This window comes from Lethenteron reissneri, chromosome 20 (assembly GCF_015708825.2).
Source record: "Lethenteron reissneri isolate LAM-NWPU_2019-01 chromosome 20, ASM1570882v1, whole genome shotgun sequence".
Taxonomy (NCBI): domain Eukaryota; kingdom Metazoa; phylum Chordata; class Hyperoartia; order Petromyzontiformes; family Petromyzontidae; genus Lethenteron; species Lethenteron reissneri.
The window spans coordinates 5,938,433-5,954,904 of NC_083798.1; the positions used below are offsets into that span (position 1 = coordinate 5,938,433).

Here is a 16,472-nt window from a genome sequence, read left to right on the forward strand (position 1 = left end):
GTGACGTCACCACGGCGCCTGTGCCAGGCAAGGTGCACTTTGAGGCCACGTGAAGTGTCGAAGACTCGCTTCGACACACACTCGGCTATCTTCTTTGCACCCAATGTCAATAAACACAAAATGTGTTTTCAGTGGCTTGGCGAGATCGTTCTTCCATTAATATGCTTTCAATATAAATGTGTGCTGGTGATTTCTATTAGTAAAAAATTAAAATATAATGAATTAAAAACATATTTACTTCAGAACGATCTTAAAGGTGTGACGTTACTGGGAATGCCGTCAAATACGTCACGTCGACTTTGTGCTTTTCCCACCAAGTGGTAGTCGCGTTCGCAAAAGGATGGGGGGAAAAAAACCTCGTTGAGGTTGTATGCGCGATGTCGAACTTCTTTCGCACCGCACAGAAATTGGCGAGACTTTTCTCACGAGGTCTGGTTGTTCGTCAGCACGCTGCATGGCCAACTCTTTGTAAAGTAATTCCAGCTCCGGATTGTGATCCTTCAAGCAAGGTGCCACCACGAAGCAGGAGAGCGAACTCCAGTGAACACACGTTTAAGATGATTTCATTTGGAGATGAACATTCTCGCGAGGGTGGCATATACGCATGTGAACCAGTGCTTTCGAAGAAAGGTCAAGTGGGCCAACGCAGAGACTTAGTAAACTCCCAAAAGTTCCTGGGTTTTGAGACAACCAAAAGTTGGCAGCCACGGCAAGTCTGCTTATAAATCCATCTGTGTGGACCTTTGAGCGTAATCCCCTCGTGTGCGAATTTTATCTGGGAAATTTGGTTTTATCCGACGGGCAAAACACTAGTTAAATACACGATAGACCGAACATCCCAATTGAAGATATTCATTAAATATTCTTGTTACACGAGGGTTTTCTGAATAAATATAATTCAGAGTCTAGGAGCCAGGAGGCTTGCTACTGTGTCGGTGCGTTGTCTTTGAACTGTGCGCCTTTTGGCGTCATCTGGTCGAACACCATGAGACTAGGCTCCAAAGAAAGCCGTCTCTGGTGTGGACCAATCAGTTTCAAAGACAATGCATAAATTATCAGAGTATTGTTTTTTGTTTGCATTTGACTGCAAGTATTGTGGTTCATGTAAGCATGATTCCTTGCAAAAGTTTTGTTGCCAGAAAAAAGGGGAAAAACCCTATTAGTATTAGGATATGCAGGATTCACTAAATACTCAACCGGACAAAATGCATTTTAATGTTTCTTTCTCTCTCGAAATTATCAAAATAATGTCTGTACACAATAACCTTCTGGGCAACCGCCACCTTTTGAATGAGCCCTGATTAAAAAAATCACTTTCAAGAACATTTTGTATCGGGGACGTAGCTTGAAAATTAAACCGGGAACGTTTGCAACCATGTGTTCATTGCATAATGGGATTTGCGACCACAAAGCATGTTAAAATTCATCAGGAATAAACTTTCCATAAAGGCCGTCCTGCCAGAATTTTTATTAACACTTGGCTTCAAACATCCGGGATAAACCTGCTGATGCATTGTTTCAACAATGACTCGCATGTAATGCAGTTGGCTGCATAGGTTAATGTCAAATGCAGAACCGACATCCCCCCCCCCCTCCAAGACAAGAAAGTATGCAACAGAAACATACCCCCAAATGTGTCATAGATACACTATTTTGATATAACAGAAAAATCAATATGCGCGCCTTAGCAAAATCTACTTCGAGGAAGATATGCAAGTTATATTTAAAAAAAACAGTCAGTGCATTGAGGATTTGGGAGCCCTCTGCTACAGATAACATTTTATTCAATGGTCAAACGATTTCCAATTCAGTGGACATGCCGAGTATCCATAGTCAAGTAGGCGAGACTGAATGCCTTATGACAGTTTAAGTTGGCAAGTCGTTGCTGTGTAGCTGTGGGCATGTGGCACATGGGCTAGGGAGCAATACAGATATGGTTGGCAAGGGCTTTAAAGATGAATTGTACCAATACACTTTACCCCATCCCTCACCCCACCGATCGCACAGTGTGTTCACTGGCACGAACATTTGTTGCAAGCTGTGACCCAGTGTGTCACTGGTTCGTAATTGTCTCGTTAGAGTACCATGTGCTCCATTTCAGCTCCAATTGTTCATTTAAGAAAAATATTCCACTCCCCTTTGTCACTTTAGGCATATTTTGTCATTGATCAGTTGTTTTGAGCACATGTTGTACGGGCAGTTTATTTTTGGTATTGTAAATTGGATATTCCGAAGCCACCACCACCCGGTACCTCTCACAGAACACACACAAACTCCAACCAAAATCTCTCCCATGCCCTGTACCAAGGCATCACAGAGGTTATCTGCGAGTCTCAGGAATGTCCACTGAATCTTAAAACAATATGCACAATGCTAAAATGTATTTCCCGAAACTCACTTTATAGACGACAGACAATAAACGTTGAAAAATTAACCATCGGGGTGTAAAAACGGTGCACAGTGAATGAAGACTTTTGAATAAATCATATTTAGCATCAACTTCCAAACCCATCGCCGACTGCTCAGCTGACTACTAAGGTTTTGCTTGCTTATATCCCCTATTGATAGAATTGAATCCCAAGATTTTTTTCTACAAGGCCGCTCATCAAGTGCTGCAGTGCAATCCTATGCAGAAATGCGAAATGAACTCCCGGTGCATAAAATTTACAATGTGGTGTCCTATAATTTAGAATTTTTTTCTCCTGCCTCGGCAGTTCTCTCGCTATATTTTTTCACCCGATGACGATTGCTTGTGTTGCGATCGAAACGTCGTGATAATTTTATTTTTCTATCTACGTGGCTTTACCGAAAGACCCAAAGAATATCATTTATAATCTGTTGTAATACTTACAATACCAAGGGGTTGATTTCATTATATATATTTTTAAGTCTATAAAATATATTACATTTTTTAAAATCCAGTCTCATATAAACACACGTATTTGCGGGCACACAAACATGGTTTGAGTAGAGCGTGGCTCAATGAGTATTCCTCTATTGAGCAACGACTGCGCCGAAAGGACAAAGCTCCTTCTAGAGAGATGGGAAGAGCCAGCCCTAAACACAACATAGCCGAGCTACTGACTGCACTGCAGGCATAATGATCAATTTAGCATCATAAATACAATGGTATACAAATAAAGCCCAGATCACCAGAGAAACAATACGTGGGCACCTTTAAGGAGGCACTGTCACGAGAGGAAATGTGCAGTTGACACCTGCTTGTGATTCATCAGGTTACAATGCAATTAACGTTTCTTGCAGCCACGGTTGGAATGTAAGGCAAGGCTGCAGCAGAAGGCACTGTTTACCTGCCATCTCACCCTTTCCCTATCCCACCTGTAGGGATAACATAAACAATACACACATCAAATGTAAAGAACGGAAGGGGCTGAAGTGCGTTTAAAAAAAATTCTCAGCTCAAAATCTCAATTCTTTATCTTTGGAAGGAATTAGCATTATTCTCATTTTAAAATGCAGACGAGAGATACAAATTCTCAGTCAAGTCATGGGGAAATGTTTAGCCCCAGGTGAGCACCAATTTGCAGACAGCCTTAGTCAATGAATCAAAACTGCATACGGTTTAATGTTTTCCTTTCAGAGCACTGTATATGAAAAGGAATGAACATAATGCATTTCAACATGGTCGTACCACAAACATCACTCTGTACCTTGTGCTAAGGAGAGAGCACGTTCCAAGGTTTGTTTTAATTGTGCTTTACGTTATTTAAATGGATTCCACCTTTGTTATATGAGAGGCTGTCCTCGGAGCACTGCATGCAGACTGGATGCATCAAGATAAAATATGAGAATCTGCCTGCAGAAATGAACATCATCACTCGGTACACCCAGGGCTTCAGTGCAAGTCAAGTTTTAACAGAAGAAAATTACAAAACTGAAGTAAATGTATGTGGCACACTTGGTTGTGTACAGCACTCAAGAGATGAAGCTATGGCAAGAATGCAAAAAAATAGTTGTGGGTGCTAGCTGGCAACAATGACAATATATGAATATTGTGACAATATATTAATATTGTCATTGTATATGAATATTGTCATTGTTCATATATTGGATGAAATTCACAGACAACCTGGATACAAATGCATACTGACCTCGTTCAAAGGTTACATGAGTATCTGCCACTCAATAACTTGGTCCCTCGATATTCATTAAGTCACCTGAAGCCCCGTTTGCATATGACGTTTTGCTCTTATAGCGATGTTGCATAACGTTCAATAAACGCAAAGCAGCACTTTCATTTTGATGTTGACCAATACCGAAAACCTTTTCATGATCACGCCATTTGGCTTTGAGAGTTCGAAAAGCGGTAATGATCTTATCCGTTAGAACGTTCCTCAGCAAAAATAAATGTTTGATGGGCAAGGCACCGGCCTTGACTGCAGATAACATTTTTTTTTAAATAACCAGCCTCAGACAGAGCACTGAGTTAAAGGTCAGCGGGGCACTTTGTACAAGACCAGAAATAACCAGGTCACGTTTGATCACATATACAAAAAAAAGTTACAACACGAGACGTTTGCACATAAGCTATCTGCGTGCCCTGCGATTGGTTTATCCATCGGTGGTGCCAAGCGACACTTCACCACCTGGTGAAGAGTTCAATCGGCTTGCTAGAGCATCAAGTGTTTCTTGGGTTTTCATTCCAATACTCCACGATACCAAACGCCACTTATGCCATTCACCAACATCCAACGGCCACCTCCCTGTTGGTTTATACTCCCAGTGCGAGCTGCAGAAGCTTTTGTCCTCAACCTCAACTTACACAACACTTCCTAAGACAGTATAAAATAGCTTGTGAAATAAAGTTCCACAATTGGTACATATACGAAATGTATATACGAATTGCAGCAATATAAGCCATCCTTGGTTTGCATGCAAACCTGTAGAAGAAAAAGTAACACAAATGTATATTTTGGGTTCAAGCACTGCTTGTTTTGGTAATTAAATAATCTTGTACAAGTGGTCTCAATTATATTCTGTACCAAAAAAATGCCTCCAGCATCTTATTTAATGTAAAAACAGAAATTTACAATAAAAAAGCCAACTTTTTTTAATTACCCTATTACAAAAAGGATATCAAATTAATCATTAGCAGCAAAAAAAACGTCAATTATCTTTCTTTAAATAGTACAGGCCTTTTTGAAAGTGCACAAGAAATACCGGTAGCATTTGGGGTGGCACTGCTGTCCCCAGCCCTGGCAGAGTGCTGTCGAGTTGTGGCCAATTATATTTGTGCCAGCTAATGTTTCAGAAAACTGATACAGCAACCGCAGGCACATACGCAATGGACAACAGATCCACTGGCCGGCTTCGTAATTAAATCAAGTTTCAATCAAGTAGCAGTAAACGGGACTTGTGGCTATATGGTAGGGCACTTGACAGTATTTTTCTATGGCTTGAAAGGCCATATATATTACATCACACTTAAGAAAACAGACGATTTGACACACAGCGCCACCTACGTAGAGGCTGCGTGACAACAGCTGGCAATCGACTCGGTTTAGAAACGTGACGGCTTACCATTTTGTTTGAGTTGCACAATCAAATACCACATGAATCACATTGTGCAGTTTTGTAACTGCACCCGATTCTTCAAACCCCGCTGAAGACATTCCATAGAAAACTGACACAAAATGTTCAACATGTACTGCATTGTGGACTAACAATTTAAATCCAGCACATCTTAGGAGGTGGCTGTCTTCTTAATGGTGATAAACTTTGGCAGATCCAAAACACAGTACACATTTCTGATGATTACTTCCATTGAAGGAACTCAGCTTAAATTCCCGCTTGCAATGTAGACCTTGGCTTACAAAGAGGATCATAGCGCATTTTAAAAAAACGTCTTTCCGGGATGAGTCAAAAAAGTATCCAATGAACAAGTCAGCCCAATCAGCCCCTTGAGGAGCTGATGATGATGTTCAATATGGTTGTGGGTGCACATGATGGCACCATAGGCGAGTTCCTTTTAGGCTGAAGTCATTTTGAGGACTCGATGAACCGGCAATGCCTGCTGCTGCTGCTACTACTGTCCCAGCGCCCGTCGTCACACAGCTTAACCACCACCCCGCTTAGTGGACGTGGACAAATGGATGTCGGAAAAGATCCTCTGCTGACGGACGAAGCTTGGCCTCGACGAAGATGCGGCGAAGAAGATCGCGCGCATGCTCCGATGCGTGCAGGGGCAGCCGAGGGTCTGTGGGCTGAGTGGCGATCTTGAATATGGCAGCCATGGCCTCGAACTCTGCCCACGGTGGCTTCTCCGTCAGCATCTCCACCACGGTGCAGCCCACGCTCCTGCCACGCGCACGAAATCAAAGGAGCCACCGCATTGTCAATGAACAAGAGCGTGTCGAGAGTTCTGAGCTGGAGCTGCGACCAATCCTGGTTACAAATTTAAACAGCTCCTACCCCAACTAAATATAAAACCAGTCTCAGCATTGAAAATTCCGTTGGTTACCAAAAAACATTATTTGTTTTCATTAAATTTTCACATTCACCTATGCATAAAAGCAGACGCATTTGTTGTTACAGGATACAATATCGACTTCAAAGGCCTGTCATATACTTCAGTGTCACGGGTTCTCTACTAGTAGATAGTAAATGTTAGGGCCGTAATTAATGCTACCTTTTGATTCAATTAATTATTTCGATTAGGGACAGTAATTTGATTCAAGAATATGTTTTTCTATTTTGGCAAATGTAGCGCATCTAAGCCACTGCTTGGGTCACCGGAACTACTCGCATTCAAAATATACAAACTACCGCAAATTACACACACAATTCGATGCACGTGTTGAGGTGCAAACAATGACTCTGAGGCAGATCTTCGTGTAAGGGCTTACGCCGGTTACTTATTAAGGGTTAAAGTAACTCTTCCCCAGGGGTAGGGGTCCTGCACTAGGTTCTTCACCCCGACCTTCACTCTGTCTGTCCCTTAGCTCGGCTAGCTCCCAGGCTCTCTCCTCTGAGTCGGATCGGGGGATCAGCCAACACCGACCGACCGAGGAGAGCAGCCACTCCTATCGCTACCGCCGGCTTCTCTCCAGACTCCTCGAGCCCTACCCCTGGTTCACTCTTCCACTGTTCACCTTCCCGGGCTCCCACAGTGAGCCCGCTTTCGTCACAGGGTCCCCCCTTAAGTACCTCGAGGAGACATGACGTCATCATCCCGCCCAGCGCGCATGACGTCACTACCCATGACGTCATCACACCGGAAGGCGCGCGTACACATGTATTGGCAGTATAAGAACCGATTTGAATTGAGGACTTATCTCAATTATTGGAAGCCTACTTGATATATACACAATACTATAAACTACTATAAATAATTTTTATTTTACCAGGTAAGGCCCACTGAGCTGTACAGCTCTATTTTAGAAGCTACCTGGTCACAAATGATAGCTCGAAGTGGCGTATCCCGTAGAAGTGTATAGCAGCCAAATACTATAAAAGCACGTTTCTAAACGTGGAGAAAAAATCCACCCGACCACAGAGAGAACATGCAAACTCCAAATATACAGCAGGCGTCAGGGTCGGGATCGAACGCACGATCTCCTACATACCAGGCGAGGCAATTAACATCTCGTGCCTTACACACGCGAGCGCTCACGAGCGCGCCTCACCAGATGTCTGCCTTGCGGCCGTAGCCCTCGCCATTGATGACCTCAGGGCTCATCCAGTAGGGCGTCCCCGTGACTGAGCGCATTGCCGTGCCCTGCGAGCAGATCGTCTGCAGTCGCTTGCTCGCGCCGAAGTCTCCCAGCTTCACGTTGCCCGTAGAGTCGCGCAGGATGTTGGCACCTGCACGGATCAGGACAGACGTGCGCACACGTGAGCATGAGGGGACGAGAACACTTCCGTAGGCGGCTCTTCCACGTGCAAAGAGCTCGTCGATAATATTCTCCCTCTCAGCATGCACACGATACGGTGTGCTAAATTCACCAACTGGTGAAAAATATATATATACTCTCCAGTTTATTCCTTTGTAATGAATAGTGCTTGAACAGTGTTTCGAGTGCTGGATGTGAAATTTCATAATGAAGCGCAAAGACAGCCGCCATGCAAAGTACAATTTCTACGGCGCTCTGTTGCCCCCTGGTGTTACATTTAAGAAAACAGCAGGCATTTATATTGAGAGAGATGAGGGCGGACGACCCTCATGGTGCATGTGCTGAACAGCATTACAACCTTGAAGGGAAATGTTTCAAAGGTAAATGGGAACTAAATGATTCTTGAAGTATTACTACTACTACTACCATGTACTTGTTACTTTGACTTACATCCTTAGAGCTTGACCGGCTTGCATTCGGTGCCTAGACTCTTATATTTCACTCATTACCAGACTCACGAAACAAATAAAGGTCCATTTATCCAAGGGAAGCCATCACCAGTCACGAGATTTGAGTATAAAACCAAGGCAAAAGTGCACTCGGGCCCCTGGCAATCCACCATGAGCTGCACATGACATTTTATGATCAAGCAGCAGACCAGATAAGCGACAGACACAAACGGTAAAAGTTCATTCAGCCCATTCTAATCAGTGTTTATTTTTGACAGCTTTTTTTATTATTCCTCAGTCATAGTCTAGCCGATGAAGACCTATGGGAGTTTTAGTCTCTTACTTTTGTCGACTAAAGCAGTTAAAAATGTAGTCCCCTCTTAACTTAATTTACGGCACCGACCTTGAATTATCAACTTTAAAGTCCCGAGAATTTAATGTGTGCAACTATTAGCGCTCATTTTTCACTCATTTATTTCATTAGCTCAAGCATACTTTCACTGTGCAATGTATGACAGTGCACTTTATTCTCATTAACCGATTAACTTCCCCTTTCAATTCATATCTCAAGTGTATATCATTCTACTCTTCCTCATCCTAATTCATGATAGGCATGGCATTAACTTCAGACAATATTGAAACCAATCATTGTTATAATTGCAAAGTTTAACCTACTTGTTATACTGGGGTAGCAAAAAAGGCATAATGAAGATAGTTAAGTTTCGGAAAATAGACTGTACTTTTCGATTTAAAGCTTTCGTGACTGCAGGGATTCATATTCTTGGTTCTTTCGATAAAGTCACGTACTTTCATATTTTAAGAAAAAATAACACCTTTTAAGCTTGAACTTACAAGGATTTCATGAACATCCACACTACATAAGCCAATAATATTCTTGGATGTAAAAATACACATAGACATTGACCACTTAGGTATAAAAAAAATTGTCACTCGCATATTAACTGCATTTAATTTAAACTTTATATGCTACCTAACTCACGGTCTCCTCCTTCATTTAGATTGTATAATTTTGTCTCGTTGTAGTCAGTCATGATTGGGTCTTTGGCAGTCATTTTCACGTTTGACAATAATCAACCACTCAGTCAGTGTTGACCAAACTTAAAATAACGCTTTGTTGACAAATAATTTCGTCATTAATTTAGGTGAAATATTAACACCGATGCAACATAGGAAAGTCATTCCCATTTACAGATTCAACACATGGCACGGAACCAAACGAAAGGCACTGCATGCGATAAAGAGGCCACAGTGCCACCCCTGGCAGTCCCACCATCCATCAAAATCTAATTTTAGAGCCTTTAACGTAAGACCGAGGAGGGCTCCCAATATAAACGCTTGCAAATGCACAACCCTTACTCACCCTTAATGTCACGATGAACAATCATGTTGCCGTGCAAGAAAGAGACACCCTCCAGGATCTGCCGCGTGTACTTGCGCGTCACGTTCTCCGTCAGTGCCCCGTACGCACGCAGCTGGTCCTTGATGGAACCCTGCACAGAGGTGAAGGAAATTTTTGTAATGCTAATATCAATTGCTGTAAAAAAAAATTACCATTCGTTTGTAACGCACGACCATTTGTCAAAAGGTTTAGAATGTAAAGGGGACACTAAACAGGTGCTGTGCATTGTCTTGCATGGGGAAGATGTACAGAGTGCATCTAGTAGATTGTTTTTTTTTACAAAGGCAATGGAAAGCTTCACTTGAGCTGCTAAAACTAAAAAATATGTCATGCCATAACATACTCCCTTCATATGTGAACATGTGGACTTCAGAAAACTATACCCATAAGTGTATTTAAAAAACTCAGCCCAGCAACCAAAACATAACGGTGATGTTAAATAACAAATTCCATCTTCAAATAACAAACAACAATTGTACAAAAACAAGTGCGCCGTGAATATCAACGTTCACGATTAATTTCAGAATACATGTCATTAACAAGAAAGAAGCACAGCATGCTTCCCAATCAATGCGAACACTTGGGTAAAGGTGCAGCATTGCTCCACATGGCCTTCATACTTGGCATATTTCCGCCTGCAGCCTGGCCCATTTCCACAACGTGAACAGAAAATGGACACGATCACGGCCGCCTTTTTCTTTTTGTGTGCCACGAAATATTACCGACGCGCGCAGCAGCTACTCGCGCATCTGCTCTCAGGCACTCCGGCCGGCTGTGTCTGAGGAAACCCCCTTTTGTTTCCCGAGAGACTTGAAAATCGCTCCCACGCCCACGTCAGATGTTAGGCTTCTACTCGTTTCGGCACGCCTCCTTCCGAGCCGCAATAACAAACCGCAGACTTTAGAAGCCGTCTGAGTTTTTCTACTTTTTTTTTAACTCTCAAAGTTATGGCTGTCAGTCAAAAACAGGAGGAACAACAGGAAACCAAAGGCCTCCACAGCCAAGACCCACACTGCCAGCATTCCTGGCTCCATTAAACAATGTGCTGACACGTGCAACCACAGTGGAACAAAAAACAGCTCAATCTGTGATGTGCAGATCCCCCATATAAAGTACAATTAATGGCCCGTAAACGTTGTTCTCATCATGAACTGCATCTAAACTATAAAACTAAGCTATTTTTATTTTACTAATTATGGCCCACTGAGCTATAAAACTATTTTCAGAAGCAACCTGGCCACAAACGATAGCTCCACAAAGTGGCTTATCATGTGGAAATTTAGAGCAGTCAAAAACTCTAAATACACAATTACGGGTAGAACATGCAAACTCAAAATATACCGCAGGACGGCAACAGGGTCGGGATTGAACCCACGAACTTCTGTATAACAGGCAAGGTAATTAATATCTCGCCAACCTTGGCGCCCGTTAAGAGCCCCAGATAATAAATTACTCCTTAAAAAAGAATAGTAATCAAATGTAGCTATGCCAAAAAGTAATATATTAATGTATGGGTGTTGACACACAGAGCTATTAGAAGGTTTTATTTGCACCTTGTACCCTGACCATGTGGCAAAGTTTCATACATTCCTCGTTTTGATTAAGCTTATCCAGAACAAACCCATAGCCTCAGAAAGGTTTACACACCGATTTCAGCTTTTCGTGCGAGTAGTTAAATGTATATACCCTGAAGAGAAACTTTATAAATAAGCCTTATTTATTTATCGTAACAATGACACTTCAAAATAAATGAAGACACACATATACCTTATATTTAATATTTGAGGTTCGGTATACAGATACTGCCAGAGCCTAAATGTAATTTTTGGTTTAGGAGTAATTAATTTTCTCAAATGGTCTTAGGAATCTATATTTTAAACACTATTTATAAGCTGAGTAAAAGCCAAGAAACACAAAACTCTGCAAGTTCAGAAATTGGCATGGATTAAGGAGTGTTCACCATAAATTTGTGATCGCAGCATTGAATAACGATGTATTAAACACTGTCAAAGACTCGCAGAGCCAAGAATATCAACTAGATGCACACCGGGAGCTTCTGAGGCTGTCATCACAAGAATATCATCCTTCCTGCATGATATTCCATCTTCCTAAACCTAACAGCTGCCAAAAGGGAATTCTCCCACGAAAGAAAGCATTCGTGTTAACCATCCAACACCACCCAATCGAAGTAGTGCATACCTGCTAACTAGAGTATTCCCTCATTATTCGCGAGGGATACATTCCAGAGATGCTCGTGAATAGCACATTTTGTGGTTAATATTGATATTACCTTAAATAAATACGTAAGCTTTCTCTCTCATCACTCTATATCTCGTTACTTGCTTTCTCTCTCTCTTAATACAGTCATGCAGAGTTCCAGATGCGAATCACGGATAGCCAAAATCGAAGATAGCAAGTCCGTGAATAACGAGGGGATACTGTAATGCTCTGAAAAGCAGGAGTTGGTGGATAAATCTGTGAAACTCCCAAACTTGCTGGGCAGCAAGATGGCCCCAGAAGATGACAGCGAGTTAATTATCCCATTTATATGGACCCACGTGGAATTTATATGGCTGCTCCCCTTTGCAATAGAGGGTCTCTGAATGAGAGTGGCTAAGATTCGCCAGGACATACCCCAGGCATGTACTCCATGAAGATGGACAGCGTCTTTTGCTGGGGGTCACGAAGGCAGCCGAAGTACTGAACGATACGCTCGTGCTGCAAGTTCTTTAGCAGCTGGATCTCGCACTCCAGCGCATTCACCTCCTGCCATACATACACAAAAACAAAGGACAAAGATCCCCCTTACAGCTTTAACAGACTATCGGGGCAAGTTCTGTTAGCGAGTATCTATGGAGGCCGGCACGGCGCACTAGGGGGTGGGTGGCCAGCACCACGCCCGGCCGCCTGTTTCCGCATTGGCGATGTTTGTATACACCGCACCAGATACTCATTTGAGGCTGAGTCGACCTAGGGGAGGCCCAAGACTGGTTTACATATTCGTCTCACGAGTGTTGGGCGTGAGCGGGAATTGAACTCGTGTTGCCGGGTTCGTAGCACAGTTAGGTAAACCCGCTATACTACCGCCCCCCACAAAACATACGCATACACAGAGACGCAATAGTTGATTAAGAAATGCAAGCTTGCATATCTATCAGAAACACTTATTTTAAACTAGTAGTTAAAACTCAAAATCACACACTGATTTTTTTGTTAAGTTAATTTCACCTGGCTGCATTTTTATTTGTAATTATACGACTTTAACTAAAGTATAACTTGCATGTAATTACTTTAGAATTAAAAGCAGAATTTTGTGTCGGATGTACATTTTACGATTACTAAAATGTTGTTGCTGACATGAACTGAATTACTTTTTTAAAAGTAATTCAATTACACGGCACTTTTCCAGAGAAACATTTTTATCTTAGACTCTTGCCAAAAACCCACAATCTCTCCAACATGCCTCACAGGCGCCGGCGAGATCGGACCCACCTTGCTGGTCTCCACGCTGCCGGGGTCGAACTGCACCTGCTTGACGGCGAGCTCGCGCCCGGTGTCCGCGTCGTAGCACAGATACACGCGGCCGAACGCGCCCTGCCCCAGCAGCTTGCCCCGCTGCCAGTTAGTGGGGGCACGCGGTGCTGCAGACACACAGAACGGGAGCAAACGGTAACCGTCGCACGATTAGCTTCAACTAAAACTCTTTTTATTTTACCCGGTAAGTAAGGCCCACTGAGGTAAGTAGCTCTTTTTCAGAAGGGACATGGCAATTAAAAATAGATCAAAGAAGTGGCTTATCACGTGGAAATTTACTGCAGCCAAATACTCTAAATGCATTTTTCTAAATGTGGAGTAAAACCCACACAACTGCAGGGAGAACATGCAAACTCCTAATATACAGACATCAGGGTCGAGATCGAACCCACGACCTCCTGTATAGCGGGCGAGGTATTTAACATCTCGCCACCGTGGCGCTTAATCATGCTTGCATTCCTGAACGCTGTTTAATGCTATAATTACTTAATGGTTATTGACGATTTAAGCGTTTTATGTAATTCTATTACGTGTAAAAAAAGCAAGCCGTGACATATTTAATTTCCACTTAATGAGGCTATATTACAGCGCAGAGAATTGAAAAATATCGGTATGACTGCAATGCTTCTAACATTTTTCAACAGCAATGTATGTGGGAAGTGTCTAGCCTAGAAAAAAAAATGACCTGAGAACAATTCGATGAAATGTGCTTCTGCGGGCCATTCTCTAACACACCGCTCTGTGCAAGTTCCGTACAGTCTTGTCGCATGGCATGATGCACATAGCATAAGTTGAACAAAACTGGTAAAAAAAAAAGACTGTGGGCTTCATTTAAATCCATTCGGCATTGTTTTTTACTCCGAGTTCACATTACGATGAGCAGCACGAAAAAATGATGCCAGGAGGATGGACAGAAGAAGTTGACGGGGCACGAGCGAGCTCAAGCTGGACCTCACATCGAGAGGGTGGGCTGACGTCGGCGTTCTCTGCTAGCTCCCCCCCTACGCCTCCGGCGAGTCGCCGCGCCCGTCCCTCATCTGGCTCGGGAGTGAAGATGCCGCTGCTGCCGCTGCTCGTGCTCAGCGAGACGTCCGTGGGGCTGCAGCCGAACGGCGAGAGCAGCCAGCTGTTCTGGGGGCAGCGCACGCGTGGGAATGTCTTGCGGCCTGAAAATAAATGCACGGAATTACAATTTTCAGTGTCTGTTGTTGAACAGAGTCCAAAAAAATGTATTATCTCTTGTGCAATGACTATAAAAGTAATGTAATTATCCATGATAGGTTTTTTGGGTTAGATTATGTAACTATATAAATGTGTCGTTAAACCCGCCACCACCCGACACAGCCAATTAGAAAGTTTTGTCATGTAAACAGAACATGCCAATTCGTTACTAGTACAGCACACCAGTGTGTTAGAGAGAAAATCCACAACATTTACAATCTCAGATTTCTCGATATTTTCTGGAACGCTGCTAGCTCGGCTGGTTTTGCCATCGCAATTAAGTAAGGCACGATCACCACCCGAGAATAAAAAGATACACCTAGAGATTATAATCCTACGTTATTGTACTGTACACAAAGAAAATATCCCCCCTGCATAGCCTTAACAGACTTTATTGGCAAGTGCCGTTGGTAAGCACCGATCAAAGCCGGTATGGCACACGAGGGGGTGGGTGGCCAACACCACCCGGCCACTTTTTTTCTCCCGATTGTAAATGTTGTGGATTTGCTCTCCAACACACCGGTGTGCTGTTACTAGTAACGAATTGGCATGTTCTGTTTACGTGACCTTACTAATTGGCTGTGTCGGGTCTTATGGATATTGGTCGCGAAAGCCTACGTGTTATACTGTAATTATGTAGACTATGAATAGAAAAATGAACAGTCAATACACTGTTGGATAAAGGCCTTCCAATGTCGTATTCGTCATGGGGGTTGTTTGAATGGTAAAGGGGAGGGGGGCGAAGGAAACTGGGTATGGTATATATCACTCGCCCCCATGGTTAGCTGTGGGCGGGAATTGAACCCTGGTCATTGGCTTAATAGTTGTCCTCCCCCGCACCTCCGATTAGAAAAGTTGGCTACGTACGTGCAAAAGAAGTTCAACATACATACAGTGTAGAGCATAAAACTCTCGTGCCAACATTCCCCAAATAGACTATTATGTGTTTATTAATAATAACCAGGTGTGGTGGCACATGCCTGTGATCCCACATTATGGAGGCAAGGGTTGAATGGATCATGCAGGTGTATGCAACTTCAAAAAACTGCTGGGTTGTGAAATGGCCAAATATGCCAGTTTGTCTGACTCATTGAGCTACAGTAAAACCTTCGATTGCGAGTAACTGGTCTGCGAGTGTTTTGCAAGACGAGCAAAATTTTTAAATAAATATTAATTTGATAAACGAGCGAGGTCTTGCAATACGAGTACTGTAGTACGTACAGTATACGCTTTGTCTGCCAAGCGTCACGTGATCACAACTGTGCCGATGGTTCTTCTCTCTCTCTCTCTCGCTGCGGGATTGTGCGTAATCGTCTCCCATGCTCGGTCTCAGTCGGCGTGCCTCACTCGTATAGTCAACATTCGTGCGAGCGTATACTGTTTACTATAGTGTTGTGACCACGTGTGGGTGCGTAAAGCATGTTTTATTTTGTGTCCAAGTGTAGTGACTGTTCTTTAGTAACTGTACTGCAAGTGAAAGTCGTTCTCTCGTCTCCATCACACCAGCCACGATTACATTTAATTAATAAATTTGATTCCTTTATATTAAATTTAAATAATAAAAATATAAAAAGGTATTTTGTATTAATCGTTTTTTATATGAATACAGTATTTTTGGGTTGTGGAACGAATCATCTGAGTTTCCATTATTTATGGGGCAATTCGCTTTGATAAACGAGTGCTTTGGATTACGAACACGTTTCCGGAACGAATTATGCTCGCAATCCAAAGTTTTACTGTATATCCTGAGATGAGTAGGGTTGATCAAGCTCTCTGTTTTCTTGCGATATGCAAACACTCCTTAAAATGGAATCAGCCAAATTATACAAAAGTAGAACTCTCTTGGATAATTATTGATACTCAATTCGTGTTCTTTATGGATAAAGGATAAGCATGAATATATAAATGCGATTCTAATACGAGTGCACATATACAGCTCTTTGGTCAATATACTAATGGCTGAAGGCCTCTTCACCACCAGGGCTGGTTTGCGTG

At 42.7% G+C, this 16,472-nt stretch overlaps 1 protein-coding gene across 2 annotated transcripts in view; it reads right to left on the reverse strand.

The window, feature by feature from the left end:
- Positions 1–1,452: 1,452 nt before the first annotated feature.
- Positions 1,453–16,472, reverse strand: part of LOC133344636 (mitogen-activated protein kinase kinase kinase 2-like) — a 33,044-nt gene continuing 18,024 nt past the window's right edge. For both annotated transcript variants that reach the window (XM_061554661.1, XM_061554660.1), the window contains exons 12-17: positions 14,213–14,422; positions 13,215–13,363; positions 12,357–12,488; positions 9,684–9,813; positions 7,647–7,824; positions 1,453–6,318 (exon numbers count right to left, since the gene is read on the reverse strand). In XM_061554661.1, coding sequence (XP_061410645.1) covers positions 6,093–6,318; positions 7,647–7,824; positions 9,684–9,813; positions 12,357–12,488; positions 13,215–13,363; positions 14,213–14,422 — 1,025 coding nt within the window. In that variant the 3' untranslated portion in view covers positions 1,453–6,092. The remainder of the gene's footprint in view (positions 6,319–7,646; positions 7,825–9,683; positions 9,814–12,356; positions 12,489–13,214; positions 13,364–14,212; positions 14,423–16,472) is intronic.